Source organism: Cetorhinus maximus, chromosome 2 (assembly GCF_964194155.1).
Source record: "Cetorhinus maximus chromosome 2, sCetMax3.hap1.1, whole genome shotgun sequence".
NCBI classification, from domain to species: Eukaryota; Metazoa; Chordata; class Chondrichthyes; order Lamniformes; family Cetorhinidae; genus Cetorhinus; species Cetorhinus maximus.
Genome location: NC_135880.1, coordinates 33098984 through 33119032, shown reverse-complemented (window position 1 = coordinate 33119032; position 20049 = coordinate 33098984). Strand labels below are relative to the sequence as shown.

Below are 20049 nucleotides of genomic sequence, written 5' to 3'. Positions count from 1 at the left end.
GAACTACAAGTACAACAGGCCTCAGGAGTTTCTGTGCATGCACAGTTGCCAGCGGGAAGTTTATCGGGGTGCCTGCACGAAAAAGAAAACGGCGCATAAACCTGCTCACAAGACCCAGGAATGGAGCGCCATAGCAGAGAGGAGTCCCAGAGAGGGGGCATAGGGAAGTCACAAAAAGGGAACCCATGTAGAGGACCCTGAGAGAGAGAACGTAGCAGGGAAGAAGCCATCGGGAGGAGACAACCGCTGGCAGGAACCACCGGGAATGGGAACAAAGAAAGAGGCTCCAAGAAATAGAAGTACTGCGGTTGGCCAGCTTCAAGTAGTGAGTACGCAGGAGAAGCCCTGGAGATAGGAGAAGGCAGGAGGCTGGTGATTCCTTGCTGTAGGCCATTAGGGAAAAGGTAATCCTTTGGAGCAGTGGTGCTCTGCTCAGTGTGGCTGAAGAGCTGAAGCTGTGCTTGTGAGTTGGTGCTGGAGTGCAGACTCAGGAATCCAGGGGAACAGAGATGGGACTGAAACCCTGTGAGGTGAGCAGTTATTGAGGCAGTCTGAGTCGGAGAAACCTTTGGAGGGAATTCCGTGGCTAGATCTTCGAAAGGGACGAGTAAAGACTTGGGAGAGAGTTTCAACAAGATTGGTTGACTCTGTTTACTGACATCTGGGTGGGTTGCTGAGAAATCCGTGGGATCTGTATTGGTTCCATTTGCCACGTATTGTGCAGTGTGATGTGTTCAACCCCAGTTTGACTGTTAATTCACATGTACTTCATGTTGATTCTGAATGTTAGAGCATGCGAGAGATATTGTAAATTGTTTTACCTTTCTGACCCTATACAATAGAGTTTATTTTGTTTGTGCAAAAAACTGTGGAGTCTTGTGGCTTTATTCCCTTAGTAAATACCTTGGGCTGTAACTTCACAGCTCCCCAGCATCAAATTTGGGTGTACCCCAAAGTTGTGCTGGGGAAGCCCTCTCAGAACTGCAAAGGTTAGGGGTTCCACCGCAATTGCCCAGAAGTGTGAATTTCCCTCTGGGCAATTGCCTTGTTCTGGGAGCCATCCAAAAATGCAAATTAAATCACAAACGTCAGGTGGTTCCGGTTATGTTACACAAATGGTCGTTCAGGAAAAGTTAGAAGAATTGAAATCTCTTCTAACTTCTGGGTAACTGTTGTAAAGATGCAGACTGACCACCCCCACCAACTCCCTCATGGGACTCTTTCTCCACCCACCCCTCCCCTCCCAGGGGGCACCCCCTACACCATTGACCCTCAGGGGGCTCCTCCCACCCAGACTACATACCCCCAAAAAAGCAGCATTCTCCACCCAACCCCCCCCCACCAACTCTCCATGGGAACCCCCCAACCTGAGCCTGCCACCAACCCCCCCCCACCAACAAAGTACTGACCCTGCGCCACCCACACAGGCCCACCCACCCTGATTCCCCCCACGCCCACCTGATGTCCCACAAGCAGCCCCTCTCCCTCGCGTGTCAAACAGGCCCCCCCCCATCCCTCAAACGTCTGACAAGCCGCCCTCCTCCAAAAGTCCGACAGGCCCAACCCTTCCCCCAAATCTCTGACTGACCCTCCTGACATTCGACACCCCAACATCCGATCACCCACATCTCCCAAATTCTATCCACTTACCTCCTCCCTGGCCTGTCAATTTCAAATCGGACTTTTAAACTTACCTAGTTTAGGGCAGCTACTGCCATAAAAAAGGGGGTGTGCCCTTCTTCAAATTGACTCCGCTGGACTGTGACGCTGGACTCAGGAGGCAGTTGTGCTGCGTGGATCTTGCCCAGCTTGAGTCAGAAGGTCAGGGGAGACAGGCACGGAAGAAATTTCACTTAAGTAGTTGGGCACAGAGTGGCAATCTGATGCTGACTGTCATTCCGAGCAAGTCATGGCCCCTTGGGTCTCAAACTTTCTCTACTTTAAACAGTGGGACCATAAGACGTAAGGGCAGAAGTAGGCCATTTGGCCCATCAAGACTGTTCCACCATTCAATGAGATCACGGCTGATCTGATAATCCTCAACTCCGCTTTCCTGCCTTTTCTCCATAACCCTTGATTCTCTTACTGATTAAAAATCTGTCTATCTCAGCCTTGAATATACTTAATGACCCAGCTTCTACAGCCTTCTGCGGTAAAGAATTCCACAGATTGACTACCCTCAGAGAAGAAATTCCTCCTTATCTGTCTTAAATGGGTGACCCCTTACTCTGAGATTATACCCTCTGGTCCTAGATTCTCCCAAAAGGGGAAACAACCTCTCAGCATCTACCCTGTCAAGCCTCCTCAGAATCTTATATGTTTCAATAAGGTCACCTTTCATTCTTCTGAACTTCAATGAGTACAGGCCCAACCTACTCAAACTCTCTTAAAAAGAAAATACCTCCATACCCAGGATCAACCTAGTGAACCTTCTCTGGACTGCCTCCAATTCCAGTGTAGCTTCCTTTAGATAAGGGGACCAAAACTGTTCACAGTATTCTAGGTGCAGTCCAACTAGTGCCTTGTAGTGTTTTACCAAGACTTCCCTATTTTATACTCCATTCCCTTTGAAATAAAGATCAACATTTCATTTGCCTTCCCTATTACCTGAACTTGTATGCTAGCTTTTTGTGACTCATGCACAAGGACCCCCAAATCCCTCCATACTGCAGCTTTCTGCCGATTTTCTTTATTTAAATAATATTCAGCTCCTCTATTCTTCCTGCCAAAGTGCATAGCCTCACATTTGCCCACATTCTATTCTGCCTACCAAGTTTTTGCCCACTCATTTAACATGTCTATATACCTCTGTAAACTCATCCTCACCACTTGCCTTCCCACCTATTTTTGTGTCTTCCGCAAACCTGGTGATGGTGCATTCAATTCCCTGATCCAAGTCAGTAATATATATTGTAAATAATTGTGGCCCCAGCACTGATCCCTGTGGCACTCCACTAGTTACAGATTGCCATCCTGAAAATGCCCCTCTTATCCCAACTCTGTCTCCTATTAGTTAGCCAATTCTCTATCCATGCTAATATACTAACCCCAACACCATAGGGATCTCATCTTATTAAGTACCTTATGTGCGGTACCTTATCAAATGCCTTTTGGAAATCCAAATATATTACATCTACTGGTTCCTCTATCTATCCTACTGGTTACCTCCTCAAAGAATTCTAATAAATTTGGCAGGCATGATTTCCCCTTCATGAAGCCATGCTGACTCTGCTTGATTATATTATGCATTTCTAAATGCTCCATTACATCCTTTATAATAGACTAACATTTTCCCAATGACGGATGTTAAGCCAACTGGCCTATAGTTACCTATTTTTTGTCTCCCTCCCTTTTTGAATAAGGGTATTACATTGGCAGTTTTCCTATCTTCTGGGGCTTTTCCAGAATCTAAGGATTCTTGGAAGATAACAACTAGTGTGTCCACCATCTCTGTAGCCACTTCCTTTAATGTACTAGGATGCAACCCACCAGGTCCTGGGGGCTTATTGGCCTTTAGCCCCATTAGTTTCCCTTGTACTTTTTCTCTAGTGATAGTTATTGTATTTATTTCCTCCACACTTTTTGCCCCTTGATTATTTAGTATTTTTGGAATGCTAATAGTGTCTTCTACCATGAAGGCTGATGCAAAGTATTTATTCAGCTCCTCTGCCATTTCCTGGTTCCCCATTATTTCTCCAGTCTCATTCTCTAAGGGGCCTATTTTCACTTTGGCCCCTCTCTTCCTTTTTATATATTTAAAGAAGCTCTTACTGTCTGTTTTTACATTACTTACTAGTTTATCCTTTAAGTTTACTTTCTCCCTCTATTTTTTGTTGGTTTTTAAACCTTTCACAATGCTCTGGCTTACCAATAATCTTTGCAACTTTGTGTATGTTTTCTGTTTTAATTTGATACTATCCTTAATTACCTTGGTTAACCATAGTTGGTTTACCCCTTCCTAGAATCCTTCTTTCTCACTGGGATATATCTTTGTCGTGAGTCATGAACTATTTTCTTAAATGTCTGCCATTGTCCATCAACTGTCTTTTCTGCTAAACTCCTTTCCCTGTCCACTCCTGCCAACTCTGCCCTCATTGCTATGTAATTACCCTTATTTAAGCTTAGCAGTTGTCTCCGATCTAAGTTTCTCACTCTCAAACTGAATGCTAAATTCTACCATGTTATGGTCACTGTTGCCGAGGGGATCTTTTACTCTGAGATCATTTATTAAACTGGCCTCATTACACATTACCAGATCCAAAATAGCCTGATCCCTGGCTGGATCCACCACATTGTTCTAGGAAACTGTCCCAAATACACTATGAATTCTTGCTCATGGCTACCTCTGCCAATTTGATTTTCCCAATCTACATGAAGATTAGGATCACCCATGATTAATGTACTGTCTTTTTTACATGCCCTCATTATCTCCTGACTTATTCACTGTCCTACAGTATAGCTACTGTTAGGGGGCCTATAGACTACTCCCACCAGTGTCTTCTTCCCCTTGTTATTTCTTACCTCCACCTATATGGATTTTACATCTTCCGATCCAAGATCATTTCTTGCTATTGTACTTATTCCATCTCTTATAACAAAGCTACCCCACCACCCTTTCCTTCCGGCCTGTCCTTTCGAAAGGACATATCCTTGAATATTTATTTCCCAGTTTTTTTCTCCTTATAGCCATTACTGAGACATGGTTACAAAATCATACCCATTAACCTCTACTTGTGCCGTTAATTCATTTATCTGAACACTGCGTGCATTTAAGTAAAGAGTCATTAATTTTGCATTTTTACCATTTTTCCCCCTTTGACCCAATTTTCTGGTTTTTTTTGTATGTTTGTACACTGTCGCTTCCTGTCTCACTCTGGGTATCATTATCTAAATAGATGCCCTGCAATACTGTCATATCCTTTTGTTTTGTATGCCTACATATCCGCTCTCCGGAAAATTCCCCTCCCCCTCTTATTTAGTTTAAAGCCCCCTCTGAGGCCCTAGTTATTCAATTCGCCAGGATATCAGTCCCAGCACAGTTCAAGTGAAGCCCGTCCCACTGGAACAGCTCCCTTCTAGCCCAGCACTGGTGCCAGTACCCTATGAACTGAAACCCATTCCTCTCACACCAATCTCTGACCCATGCATTTAACTCCTTGACTTTATTTACCATTTGCCAGTTTGCCTGTCGCTCAGGTAGTAATCCTGAAATTACTACCTTGGAGGTTCTGCTTATTAATTTAGCTCATAAGTGTTCAAATTCTTTCAGCTGAACCTCCTTTCTAGTCCTATCAATGTCCTTGGTACCAACATGGACGATGACAACTAGATGCCTCCCCTCCAGCCCTGAGAAGACGTCCTTAACCCTGACACCAAGCAGGCAATGCAGCCTTCGGGACTCACGCTCGCGGCTGCAGAGAACTGTATCTATCTGCCTAATTATTTTGTCTCCTGCCACTACGACGTTCCTATTTCCTCCCCCAACTTGAATGGTTCCCTGTACCACAGTGCCATGGTCAGTTCACTCATCCTCCCTGCAGTCCTTGCTCTGGTCCACACATCTTTCAAGAACTTCGTAACTGTTAGACAGTTGCAGGGGCCAAGGCTCCTCGAAAGCTACCCCCTGGGTCCCCAGACCTGCTTCACCTGCAGTCACACCCTCCTGTCCCTGTTCACAGACCAAATTTGAATTACCTAATCTGAGCGGTGTGACCACCTCCTGGAGCAAAGTGTCCAGGTAACTGTCCCCTCCCTGATGTATCGCAATGTCCGAAGCTCAAACTCCAGCTCCTCAAAATTGGACCCGAAGTTCCTCGAGCTGTAAACACTTGCTACAGGTGTGTTTGCTCTGGATCACCTTGGTGTTCAGCAGTTCACACACATCACCCGTCCTGCCATCACTATTGTATTTAATTTAATTATTAATTACTCTAGTGTCCCTGCTCTTTACACTTGAAGAATCCCCCGCTCTTTACACTTTATTGTAATTATTTTTTTTACACCAGTATCAATCTGATCCTTATCAAGCTATTTTTAAGACTAGATACCTAAATACAAACTAAAGACCTTACTTTTACTTTAAAGGCTAGCAATGCTCACCAATCCTACTCACCAATCAGCTGCTTTCCTTGCACTTGGGTCACATTGTGGTTTGTGATGTCAATCCACCACTGGTCTCACCTGAACTCTCCCTATTAATTTTAAAATGAACTCTCCCCGCTCTTTTTAAGATGAAGTTACTGGTCCCTAAGCAGATCGTGCCAAAAAACTTGGTGGTCTGGTCCAGGATCATAAGTTGTAACTGAAGATAACTATTTAAATTTTGTACATCACATCCAGAGCACTGGAGGGGACAAAAAGTGCTGGCATGCAGAATTGTGAATGAAGAAGGAATGCTTCATAAAAATTCAATCCACTTTCTGTCAATATATTTTTGGGATGATGCTAATAATGGGGGTTACCAATGACCAGAAACTAAACTGGACCAGCCATATAAATACTGTGACTGTAGGACAGGTCAGAGGCTGAGAATTCTGCAGAGAGTAACTCACCTCCTGCCTCTGCAAAGCCTGTCCACCATCTACAAGATACAAGTCAGGGGTGTGATGGAATACTCTCCACTTGCCTGGGCGAGTGCAGCTCCAACAACACAAGCTCAACACCATCCAGGACATAGCAGCGTACTTGATTGGCACCCTATTCACCACCTTCAACATTCGTTCCCTCCACGCACAGTGCCAGCAGTGCATACCACCTACAAGAGGCAGTGCAACAACTCACTAAGGCGCATGGGCAGCACCTTCCACACCCGCGATCTCTACAACCTAGAAGGACAAGGATAGCAAATACATGGGGAACACCACCACCTGCAAGCTCCCCTTCCAAGTCACACACCATTGACTTGGAACTATATCGCCACTCCTTCACAGTTGCTGAGTCAAAATCCTGGAACTCCCTACCTAACAGCACTGTGGTTGTTCCTACCACACATGGGCTGCAGCAGTTCAAGAAGGCAGCTTACTGCTATTTTCTCAAGGGCACTTAAGGGTGGGCAATGAATGCTTGCCTAGCCAGCAACGCCCATATCGCATGAACAAATAGCAAAAAAATTATAGACAAATCAAAGACTTAAATATTCTTTTCATTTTTGAGTCATATCCAACATTCCCCCAACACAATTTTAAGTTTCTGCTAAGAAAGGACAGCTCTAAAGAGACTTCAAGAAAATACAGCACATTCTAAATGAACAAGCTGCAAGCGTCTAGTGGATAATAGTTAAGGTGTCTGGAAAATAAATCATTTTAGCAGAATCATTCTTCCAAACTGGCTTCAGCACAAATAAAATGTCAATATGAACACAGAAATTAATTGTTGATTATAAATGAATCAACTTACTTTGAAATAGGGTTTACACTGGCCTCAACAACAGATAGGACCTTGCAGTTTTTGATATTTTCTGGAAATTCTTGAATCCCTGAAAGACACACAAGATTTGTTTTATATATGTAATCATTACATTCACTTTAAATTTATATGGGAAATGAAAGATGGACCCAGTAGAACAAAATGTGTACGTATTGTGGCTAGACATAAACTCCACAGATAAATATAGAATGACCTTTCAGACTTCCTTCTGGCACTTTTTTTTTTAAGTTTAGTCTAAAATGTGTTTACCACTATTACAAAGCACAGACATGTTTACATAATAATAAATTCTCCATGGCTTCTTAAAACGGCAAATCTGACTGATTAAACTACTGTAATCTTGTTCTTATACAACCATTTACACGAGGAAAGCTGCATTCCTTTTGGTGAACCGCACAATACAAAATGACTGGATCTTATTAGTCCAAGAGACAATCTTGCTGATGGCTTCAGTTACAGCAATACTGATGCTCAAGCTATCAAACGTCATCGTATTTTGATAACACAGGAAGCTCTTACCGATGGTAGTTCTATGCAAAGTTTTACTACAGACAACTGTAACAGTTAACATTGGAAACATGTATTATAATTCAACTATTTTGATTAGCCTAAATATCAGACATCCCATTCAAATCTCAAGTTGCATTATTGTAAAAGTTTCCCTATCATTGCAAATAACTCTAAATAACCTAAAAATGGGTATATTCAAAGCTACATCTCACTAGCCAAAAATTTATTAAAGGTTTTTCATCCAAAATGACTTCAAAAAGAAAAAGTATTGAGATGTGATTGGCAAGGCCATGAGTTATGGTGATCAAATAATTAAATTCACTTTCATGGCATGGAATTCCAAGATTGCAAGTGGTGTTTGGGGGTTAAATTCTGTGTTTGGCTTTCCAGTGAAAATTACAAATCAGTGACTGGTCTTGATGATCAATTCTGGAATTTGGGTTTTGCCAGTGTGGATGGTTGTGAAGCCAAGTATTTACAGATGAGAATTTCTGTTCCACACAGCTTGTTCTGAACTCTGACTGGCAGAAACCAATATTGCACACCAGAAGGACAGCCTTTTCTTTTTACTTACCAAAACCATCATGGCAGAGTTAGAATGCTACAATGGAGCATGCTGTTGGTGTACACAGCAGTGTGACATGAAGGGCAGGTTTGTGGATGATCCAGTTAGCAGGGCTACTGAAAGTGTACTTTCGCTACATTGCTTTTGATTTAACTGACACAGGTTGCTTTGCTTTTTCATGAATATAAGGGCTGCAAACACTAAAATGTGAAGGATCTGACTTCAAATGGTCTTTGGAAAGTCACAGAGTCATACAGCACAGAAACAGGCCCTTCAGCCCATTGTGTCTGTGCCAGCCATCAAGCACCTATCTATTCTCATCCTGTTTTCCAGCACTTGGCCCATAGCCCTGTATGCTTTGGCATTTCAAGTGCTCATCTAAATGCTACTTATATGTTGTGAAGAAAGTGGGGGGGGTTGAGGGAAGAAAACAATGGCCTGTGACCCAATCAAAGCAGCCCCCTTTCACACACCATGCACAATCTATTTCAGTTCTCACTACTAAGTTTGACAAAAACCTTAATCAGAAGCCGAATTAAAATGTGAGCTTGCTCGGCAGAGAGCATATGATTGTTATCGAAATCGAGTTTGCAGCCCTGCCTCACTCAACACAAACCACACTATGCTTAATTTGTGAGTTGCACAATTTCACCTAAAAATTACAAGGTGGTGAAGGAACAGCATGCGGAGGTAGGTTACCACATGGACCACAGTCACCACCCATCAACCAACCATGCAGTGAAATATATCACTGATTATGTGCAAGCTGGTATTCCTTTTCAGTCTTGAAAGAGTGAACTTTTATATATACAGTACAATATCCTTTATCCGTACATCTGAAAACTGAACATCCAAAAACAAAACTTTTTTTGAATGGCTATGCAGTTAATTTGTATGTTAATAAAGCAATGTAATATTATACTACAGGTGTAATAAGTGTTAACAGGTAAGAAACCGGGTGAGAGAGAGTTGACAAATGGAGAAACAACCCTAGTATTTGTAGGCTATAGCTAATCTAGGTTTAGGTTATTGTAATGTAAGTAGGCCTAGGCCTACCATATATACGGTAGCAACCGAAAGCCAAAAATATCTGAACACCGAAACGCAATTGGTCCCAAGGGTTTCAGATAAAAGGATACCCGGCCTGTAGCAATTGTGCACAACAAGATTATTTGCCACCTCTTTATTCAGACAAAACAGATGTGCAACACTGTAAATCAGGAAACATAATATGCTAGATTTATTGGCAGGATGTGAACCTGTTGAACTTTTCAGCAATATAATTAGCACAAATTTTGCACGCAAGAATATGTGACATAACAGGAATGAACCAAAAACTCTGAATTAGGTTCAAATATGGAACGATTAAATTACAACTCTTTGTATGTAGACAGAATAGTACCAAACGGGGCCATTCAGCCCAGAGTCTGCACTCAAAGCATGTTGGTACATAGAACCACTTATATAGAAACATAGAAAAGAGGAGACGACCATTTGGCCCTTCGAACCTGCTCCGCCATTCATTATGATCATGGCTGATCATCCAACTCAATAGCCTACTCCCGCTTTCTCCCCATATCCTTTGATCCCTTTTGCCCCAAGGGCTGTATCTAACTCCTTCTTGAAAGCATACAATGCTTTGGCCTCAACTACTTTGTGGTAGCGAATTCCACAGGCTCACCACTCTCTGGGTGAAGAAATTTCTCCTCATCCCAGTCCTAATGGTCTACCCTGTATCCTCAGACTGTGACCCCTGGTTCTGGACTCCACCGCCATTGGGAACATCCTTCCGGCATCTACCCTGTCTAGTCCTGTTAGAATTTTATAGGCTTCTATGAGATCCCCCCTCATTCTTCTGAACACCAGCGAATATAATCCTAACCAACTCAATCTCTCCTCATATGTCAATCCCGCCATCCCAGGAATCAATCTGGTAAACCTTCACTGCACACCCTCTATAGCAAGAACATTCTTTCTCAGATAAGGAGACCAAAACTGCACACAATATTCCAGGTGTGGTCACACCAAGGCCCTGCATAACTGCAGCAAGACATCCCTGCTCCTGTACTCGAATCCTCTGGCCACCAAGGCCAACATACCATTTGCCTTCTTTGCCTGCTGCACCTGCAGGTCTCATTGCACATACCCCTCTCTCAATTTATAGCCATTCAGATAATAATCTGCCTTCCTGTTTTTGCTACCAAGGTGGATAACCTCACATTTATCCACATTATACTGCATCTGCCATGCATTTACTCAGCTTGTCCAAATCACACTGAAGCATTTCTGCATCCTCCTCACAGATCACCCTCCCACCCAGCTTTGCCTCATCTGCAAGTTTGGAGATATTATATTTAGTTCCCTCATCTAAATCATTAATATATATTGTGAATAGCTGGGGTCCCAGCACCGATCCCTGCGGTACCACTGCCTGCCATTCGAAAAAAGACCCGTTCATTCCTACTCTTTGTTTCATGTCTGCCAACCAGTTTTCTATCCATCTCAATACACTAACCCCAATCCCATGCACTTTAATTTTATACGCTAATATCTTATGTGGGACTTTGTCGAAAGCCTTCTGAAAGTCCAAAAAAACCACATCCATGGCTCCCCCTCGAAAGATTCCAGTAGATTTGTCAAGCATGGTTTCCCTTTCATAAATCCATGCTGACTCTGTCCGATTCTGCCACTGTTTTCCATGTGCTCAGCTATTAAATCTTTTATAATGGACTCTAGAATTTTCCCCACTACCAATGTCAGGCTGACTGGTCTATAATTCCCTGTCTTCTCTCTACTTCCCTTTTTAAATAGTGGGGTTAAATATTTGTTATATAGCAACAAAGCATCATCATTAGAACTACTGTAGAGCAAAAATTAGACTTTCTGTAATGGAATAAAGCTCCAAAAGGTAAGTATTTGCCCTTTTATTCTTAAATTGAAAGTTTGGTGCATACTTTCAACACCCATCAATCCCTAGAATGCATCAGTCATTCATTTCATAAAAGGCCTATAGCACTAGAAGTGATGTGGTAAACCAAAGGGAAGAGGCAAGGCAAGAGGAAGAAGATATTAATATGGGAAATGATAAACAGACCGTGACAGGAAGGGACAGAGCGTACAAATCCAAGAGTAAATCAGCAGATAAGGCAAGACGCCACAAAAATAGTAAAAGGGCAAAACTAAAGGTTCTGCATCTAAACGCATGTAGCATTCAAAACAAAACAGATGAACTGAGAGCGCAAATAGAAGTAAATAAGTACGATCTGAGAGCCATTGCAGAGGCATGGCTACAGGATGACATAGATTGGGACCTAAATATTTAAGGGTATGTGACATTTAGGAAGGACAGGAAGTTAGAAAAAGGAAGGGTGGCTCTGTTAATCAATGATGGTATTAGCACATAAGAGAGGGATGCCCTAAGTTCAGGAAACCAGGACATAGAAGTGGTTTGGGTTGAGATGAGAGATGAGAAATGATGAAGGCAAAAAGTCACTTTTGGGAGTGATGTCCAGGCCCCCTAATTCAAACTTACAGGGTAGGAAAGAATATAAAAGAGATAATGGGAGCTTGTCAGAAAGGTGCAGCATTGATCATGGGGGATTTTAATCTCCATATAGACTGGAAAAATCAGATGGGCAGAGGTAGCATAGTTGAGGAGTTCACAGAATGATTTTGGGATAGTTTCTTAGAACAGCGCATTCTGGAGCCAATCAGACAGCAGGCTATACTGGACCTGGTATTGAGTGAGATAGGATTAATTCAGAACCTCATAGCGAAGGCACCTGTAGGTAGCAGCGATCATAATATGATTGAATTTTACATTCATTTTGAGGGAGAAACGAGTGTGTCCAAGGCTAGTATTTTAACTTAAATAAGGGCAATTATGAGGGCATGAAAGCGGAGCTAGCTAAAGTGAGCTGGTAAATGAGGTTGAGGGATAGGTCAAGAGAGATGCAGTGGTAGACATTTAAAGGGATATTTCAGAATACACAGGATAGGTACATTCCAATGAGAAAGAAAAATTCCAAGGGGAGCGCCCATCATCTGTGGTTAACTAAAAAATTTAAAGACAATATCAAACTTAAAGAAAAAGCATATAATTACACAGACTGGTGGCAGGTCAGAAGATTGGAAAGAATATAAAGAACAGCAAAGAATGACAAAAAAATTAATAAGGAGGGAAAAATTGGAGCGTGAGAGGAGGCTCGCTAGTAATATAAAGATGGATAATAAGAGTATTTACAGATATTTAAATAAGAAAAGAGTTAAAGTTAGCATTGGTCCTATAGGAAGTGCACCTGGGAAATTGGTAATGGAAAGTGGGGAGATGGTGGATGAATTAAACAGGTATTTTGCTTCAGTCTTCATGACAGAGGGCACAAGTAACATCCCAGAAATAGCTGCTAAATCAGGAAATGGAAGGGAGGAAGGAACTCTGGGGAAAATAACAACCACCAGAAAAGTGGTATTGAGCAAATTGTTGGGGCTGCAGGTTGACAAATCCCAGGTCTGGATGGACTTCATCCTAAGCTCTTGAAAGAATGACTTAGCGAGATAATTGATGCACTGGTTTTAATTTTCCAAAATTCTCTAGATTTGGGGAAGGCTCCATTAGTTTGGAAAATAGCATACGTAACTCCATTATTCAAAAACAGACAGGGGGGGGTGGGGGGACAGAAAGCAGGAAACTACAGGCCAGTTAGAATAACATTTGCCATAGGAGAAGTGTTAGAAGCTATCACTTGAGATGTCATAACAGGGCACTTTAAAAATTTCAAAGCAATCAGGCAGAGTCAACATAGTTTTGTGAAAGGGAAATCATGTTTAACAAATTTATTGGAGTTCTTTGAAGGAGTACCATGTGCTGTGGATAAAGGGGAGCCAGTGGATGTACTGTACTTAAGATTTCCAGAAGGCATTTGATAAAGTGCCACATCAAAGGTTATTGCGAAAAATAAAAGTTCATGGCAACCTTTTGGCATGGATAGGAGATTGGCTGGCTAACAGAGAGCAGAGAATTTGCATAAATGAGTCTTTTTCTGGTTGAGGATGTGACGACTGGTGTGCCACAGGGATATGGCCTCAACTTTTTACAATTCATATGAATGACTTGGATGAAGGGACCAAAGGAATAGTTGCTAAATTTGCTGACGGCACAAAGATAGGTAGGAAAGTAAGTTGTGAAGAAGAGGCTACAAAGGGACATAGATAGGTTAGAGTGTGCAAAGATCTGGTAAATGGAGTATAATGTGGTCAAATGTGAAATTGTCCATTATGGCAGGAAGAATAAAAAATAAGCTTATTATCTAAGTGGCGAGAGATTGCAAAGCTGAGATTCAGAGGGATCTGGGTGCCCTGGTGCACGAATCACAAAAGGCTAGTATGCAGGTACAGCAAATAATTAGGAAAGCTAATAGAATGTTATCATTTATTGTGAGGGGAATTGATTACAAAAGTAGGGAGGCTATGCTTCAGTTGTACAGGGCATTGGTGAGACCACATCTGGAATATTGCGTACAGTACTGGTCTCCTTATTAAGGCAAGATGTAAATGTGTTAAAAGCAGTTCAGGGAGGGTTTACTAGACTAATACCAGGAATGGGCGGGTTGTCTTATGAAGAAAGGCTGGGCAGGTTTGGCTTGTTTCCACTGGAGTTTAGAAGAGTAAGAGGCACTTTGATTGAAACCTTTAAGATCCTGAGGGGTCTTGACAGGGTAGATGTGGAGTGGATGTTGCCTCTTGTTGGACAACCTAGAACTAGGGTTCACTGTTTGAAAATAAGGGGTCATTCATTTAAGACAGAGGAGGAGAAATTTTTTCTCTGAGGCTCGACTGTCTTTGGAACTCTTTCCCTCAAAAGGTGGTAGAAGCAGCATCTTTGAATATTTTTTAAGGCAAAGTTCCATAGATTCTTCTTTAACAAGGGGGTGAAACGTTATTGTGGATCGGCAGGAATGTGGGGTTGAGGTTATCATCAGATCAATCATGATCTTTTTGAATGGCGGAGCGGGCTCGAGGGGCCAAGTGACCTACTCCTGCTCCTAATTCGTACGTTCGTATGAACCAGACTGGGAGGAGCATGTGTCAGGTCAGGATCAGTGAAGCAGACCAAGAGAAGCGTGCAACAGGTTAGGATCACTGTGAAGCAGGCTGGGAGGAGTGTGGAGGAAGGTCGGGATAACTGGAGCGAGAGAGGGGAAAGAAAATCAAACTATGACATCACAAGAAGGCGGAGGTTGATTAGCTGCGAGTGATTGGCTGCTGAGTATTGTAGCATTGTTTCCCTTCCTGCAAAGTTATGAAGCTAGTTTAAGGAATTGGGAAATTAAAAATTTCAATCTATTTTGATAATAAGGGTTAAGTAAAGTATTTCAATTAACCTCCCTATAATTAAGTGACAAAAGAAGAGAAGTGAGCAGCTGGTGAGTGTTTCTTTTTAAGTAATAAATTTTTATTGTCTAATGGATTGCAGAATGGCAGGGCAGCCATTCTACCCTGGCTGCAGTACACATCCTGTTCCACGTGGGAACTCCAGGACATACATTCACTAAGTGTCATCATCAACCGCAGCAGCTCGAGCAGCAGTTGGCATCAGTACAACACATCCACAAGGCTTTGTTATTATAATGTGATCACCCTGCAGCTTAAGAGTATGCAGGGAGAGGGGGAATGGGTGACCACCAGGCAGTCAAGAAGAAATAGGTGGATAGTGCAGGAGTTTCCCAAGGGCATCTCACTCTCATCAGTATTCAGAACTGAATACTGGTTGGAAAGTGATGGTTTATCTAGGGAATGCAGCCAGAGCCAAGTTCCTGGCATCACTGCTGGTTCAGCTATACAACTGAAAAAGCAGTCGTGATCGGAGGTTTGACAGTTAGGGGAACAGTCAGGCATTTCTGCAGCTGCATATGTGAATCCAGGATGGTATGTTGCCTGCCCGCTACCAGGGTCAAGGGTGTCACTGAACAGCTGGAGAGCGCACTGAGGGAGGAGGGTGAAAGGCCAGCTGTCATGGTTCACACTGGTACCAATGCCACAGGTAGAATGAGGTATATAGTCCTGTAGTCAGAATTTAGGGAGCTAGGTAGGAAATTAACATGCAGGGCCTCAAAAGTAATAATCTTACTCCCAGTATCATACTCACGTAAGTATAGAAGCAGGAGGATAGAGCAGATGAATGCATGACTGGAAAGACGGTGCAGGAGGGCGGGCATTAGATCCCTGGGGCATTGGGATCAGTGCTGGCGCACATAGGTCTTATGAAGGTCAGACAGGTTGCACCTAAACATAGCTGAGACCAAATTCCTGGTGGGGTGATTTGCTGGTGCTATTAGGGATAGTTTAAACTAACTTGGCAGGGGTGTGGGAGCCAGGAGTTTTTATTAGAGAGGAATACCAAGGTACAAAGAATATTGGGAGAGACAGATCGGACTAGAGCGGGAAATAGTAAGGTATTAGGTGTTTTCAACAAAGAGGAAAACTCTTATGTGGACACTGCATGCATGTGAATGCGCAGAGTGCAGTAAATAAGATTGGTGAGTTGCAGACACAGAAAGCAAATATAATGGCTAAAAGGGCAGGACTGGGTATTAAATATTCCAGGATACAAGGTGTTCAGGAAAGATGGGAAAGGAGTGATAGCTGCACTAATTAAGAAGGGTATTGCGGTGTTGGAGAAAGAGGATGTCCCTGAAAGGTTAAGGACAGAATCTATTTGGTTGGAACTAAGAAACAATAAAGGTATCATTACATTGCTTGGTGTTTTCCATATGTCATCAACTAGTGGGAAAGCTGTACAGGAACACATTTGCAAGAACATTACACAAAAGTGCAAGAACTATGGAGTAGTTATAATGGGGGACTTTAATTATCCAAATATAGACTGGGATATAGACTGGGATAGTAATCGAGTAAAGGGCAGAGAGAGACAAAAGTTCCTGCAGTGTGTTCAGGAAAAATTCCTGTAGCAGTACGTTTCCAGTCCAACAAGAAAGGAGGTATTGCTAGATCTGATTATAGAATGAAGTGGATCAAGTGTCAGTAGGGAAACATTTATGGGGCAGTGATCATTGTATCATAAGGTTTAGGTTGGCTAGGGAAAGGACAAGGAGAAATTCAGAAGAATAATTAACAAGCAGAAGGCCAACCTCAATGGTGTAAGAATGGATCTGGCCCAGATAAATTGGAATCAAAGACTAACAGGTAAAACTGTAACTGAACAATGCACTGCCTATAAAGAAGAGTTCGTGTACAGTCATTGTATATTCCCACAAGGGCAAAGGTGGGGCAAACAAATCCAGAGCTCCCTAGATGACAAAAGAGAAAAAGATTAAGAAAAGGTATACATATAACATATATCAGGCTGATAATATAATTGAGAAATAGACTGAATATACAAGGTTCAAAGGGGAATCAAGAAAGTGAATAAATAGAGTATGAGAAGAGACTAGCAGCTAATATAAAAATGAATCCAGTCTTCTATAGATATATAAATGACAGAAGGGTGGTTAGAGGAAGAAAGGTGCCGATTAGAAACCAGAAAGGGAATTTATGCATGGAGACCAGGGGCATGGCTGAGGTACTAAATGGATACCTTGCATCTGTCTTTACCAAGGAACAAGATGCTGCCCAGGTCATGGCAAAAGAGGTGGTAGTTCAGATACTCGTTGGGTTTAGAATTAATAAGGTGGTAGTATAGGATGTGCTGCTGTACTTCAAGTTGATAAGGCACCAGGACTGGTTGAGGTGCATCTAAGGATGCGGAGGGAAGTGGAAGTGGAAATTGCAGAGGTATTGGCCATAATTTTTCAGTCTTCTTCAACTTAGGGGTGGTGTCAGAGAATTGCAAAATGTTACAGCCTTTTTCAAAAAAGGGTGTAATGATAAGCCCAACAACCATTTTCCAGTCAGTTTACCTCATTGGTGGGGAAGCTTTTAGAAATGATAACTTGGAACAAAATGAATAATCACTTGGGAAAAGACAAGTTAAGGAAAGCCAGCATAGATTATGTTAAGAGTAAGTCGTGTTAACTAACTCGCTTGACTTTTTTGATGAGGTAACAGAGGGTCGGAGAGGGTAATGCTGTTGACGTGGTGTACATGGACTTCCAAAAGGCATTTAATAAAGTGCCGCAGGATTTGTGGGCAAAATTATAGCTCATGGAATATAAGAGATGACAGCAACAGGAATACAAAATTGGCTCAGTAACAGGAAGGAGAGAGTGGTGGTGAATGGCTGGTTTTCGGAGTGGAGGTAGTAGAGTTCTCTAGGAATCGGTATTAGGACCCTTGCTCTTCCTGATATATATTAATGACCTAGACCTTAGTTTCAAAATTCACAGTTGATACAAAACTTAGCAGTGCGAACCACGAGGAGGATTGTGTAGAACTTTAAAAGGACAGAGGTTGGTGGATTGAGCAGACAAATGGCAGATGAAATTTAAGGCAGGGAAGTGTGAAGTTGTTCATTTTGCTAGAGGGACAATATAAAGGATACAATTCTAAAGTGGGTGCAGGAGCAAAGGGATCTGGGTGCATGTGTGTACAGTTCATTGAAGATGACAGGACAAGTTGAAAGAGAAGCTAATAAAGCATATGGTATCCTGGGCTTTATCAATAGGGGCATAGAGTACAAAAGCAAGGTAGTTATGTTAAACCTGTATAAAAACATTGGTTCAGCCTCAACTGAAGTATTGCATCCAGTTCTGAGCACCACATTTTAGCAAGTACATGAAGGCACTAGAGAGGGTGCAGAATCGGTTCAAAAAAATAGTTCCAGGAATGAGGGGTGAGGAACTTCAGTTATATGAATGAATTGGAAAAGCTGGAGTTGTTCTCCTTGGAGAAGGGAAGATTAAGAGGAAATTTTGTAGGGGTATTCAAACTTATGAAGGTCCTGGACAGAGTAGATAGGGAGAAAATCTTCTTGTTGGTGTAAGGGTCAAGAACCAGAGGACACTGATTTAAGGTCATAGACAAAAGAAGCAACAGCAACATGAAGGAAAACCTTTTTGAGTCCCATAAGTCAAATGATACAGTAAGTACTCACTATAAATTGCCTCGCTTTACGTCTTTCGCTATAACGTCATTTAATCTTTCGGACTTTTTTTTTGATTTGCGTTGCTATTTTCCATTTTACAGCAGCTGCACTCTGGCTCCACACCCCAGCGCTGAACATGGGGCCAGCCGCTGTCATGTTCTGATGCTGGGAGTTCGGAATGCACAGTGCTGCACACGTACAGTGCAGTATTTCAACTTGTACACTGGACATTTCTTGCTCAGAGAAACCAAAAGGACCTAACTCCAGCTTTCACGTTAAGTGAATGAAGGGTTCCCATAGGAATCAAAGTTGTTTCACTTAAAGTTGAGATTTTCAGGAACACAACCACAACTAATAGTGAGGAGTTACTGTACTATGATCCCTGTCCCATAACTATTCCCTTCTGACACTTGATCCATGTGCCCACCTCAGTCTCCAGAACCTGGTCCTGGAGTGCCACCTTCCTCACTGGGCCAGAAACATTCTAATCTAGAAAATACTACCCAGCACACTCTAGAAATTCTTGCCCCTTTCTGCCCTTTACACTATTAATTATCCTAATATACGCACTACTAATCCTAATATAGACTGGGATAGTAATATCCCCAATTATAACTATTCTATACTTCTTGCACATCTCTGTAATTTTCTTGCAAATTCAATCCTCTACATTTTCCCCACTAGTTTGTGGCCTATAGAATGAAAGGTATTTTTATTATTTCTTTGCTCGAACCAAACAAATTTTGTCCTTGACCCCTCCAGGATATCCTCTCTCCCCAGTACTGTAATGTTCTCCCTTAATCAATGCTGTCATCCCTCCCCCTTTCTTCCCTTCCCTATCTTTCCTGAACACTTATCCAGGAATATTTTGTACACAGCTCTACTCTTTTTTAAGCTAGGTCTTTGTTATCATCACAACATCATAATTCCACATCCAACCTTATTTACCCCACTCCAAACATTCACATACATGCAGTGAACCAATTTTAGACCATATTTCCTTCCCTCTTACTTTGATCCCACCTAATACCTTAATATTTCCTACTCTAGTGTTATCCATCTCTCCCAATTCTTTGTTCATATTGACTTTCCTCTTTAATAATATCTCCTGGTTCCCACAGCCCTGCCATGAGTTTAAACCCTTCCCAACAGCACTAACAAATCGCCTCACAAGGACACGAGTTCCAACTCTGTTGATGTGTAACTCGTCCCATCTATACAGGTCCCATCTCCCCCAGAACCTGTCCCCATATCCCAGGAATCTAAAGCCCTTCCTCCTGCACCATCTCTCCAGCCATGCCTCCATCTGCTCTATCGCCCCATTTCTATACTCCCTAGCGTGTGGTACTGGGAGTAATCCAGAGATTACTACCTTCAAGTCCTGTTTGCTAGCTTCTTTCCTAGCTCCCTAAACTCTGCCTGTAGGACCTCATCCCTCTTTCCATCATGTCATTAGTGCCAATATCGACCATGACTGCTGACTGTTCATCCTCCCCCCTCTGCAGCTGTT

At 42.4% G+C, this 20049-nt stretch overlaps 1 protein-coding gene across 5 annotated transcripts in view; it reads right to left on the bottom strand.

Annotated features, from left to right (window-relative positions):
• erbin (erbb2 interacting protein) overlaps positions 1 to 20049 on the bottom strand; it is a 322194-nt gene that overhangs the window by 168530 nt on the left and 133615 nt on the right. For all 5 annotated transcript variants that reach the window (XM_078562777.1, XM_078562787.1, XM_078562807.1 and 2 more), the window contains exon 4: positions 7396 to 7474. In XM_078562777.1, coding sequence (XP_078418903.1) covers positions 7396 to 7474 — 79 coding nt within the window. The remainder of the gene's footprint in view (positions 1 to 7395; positions 7475 to 20049) is intronic.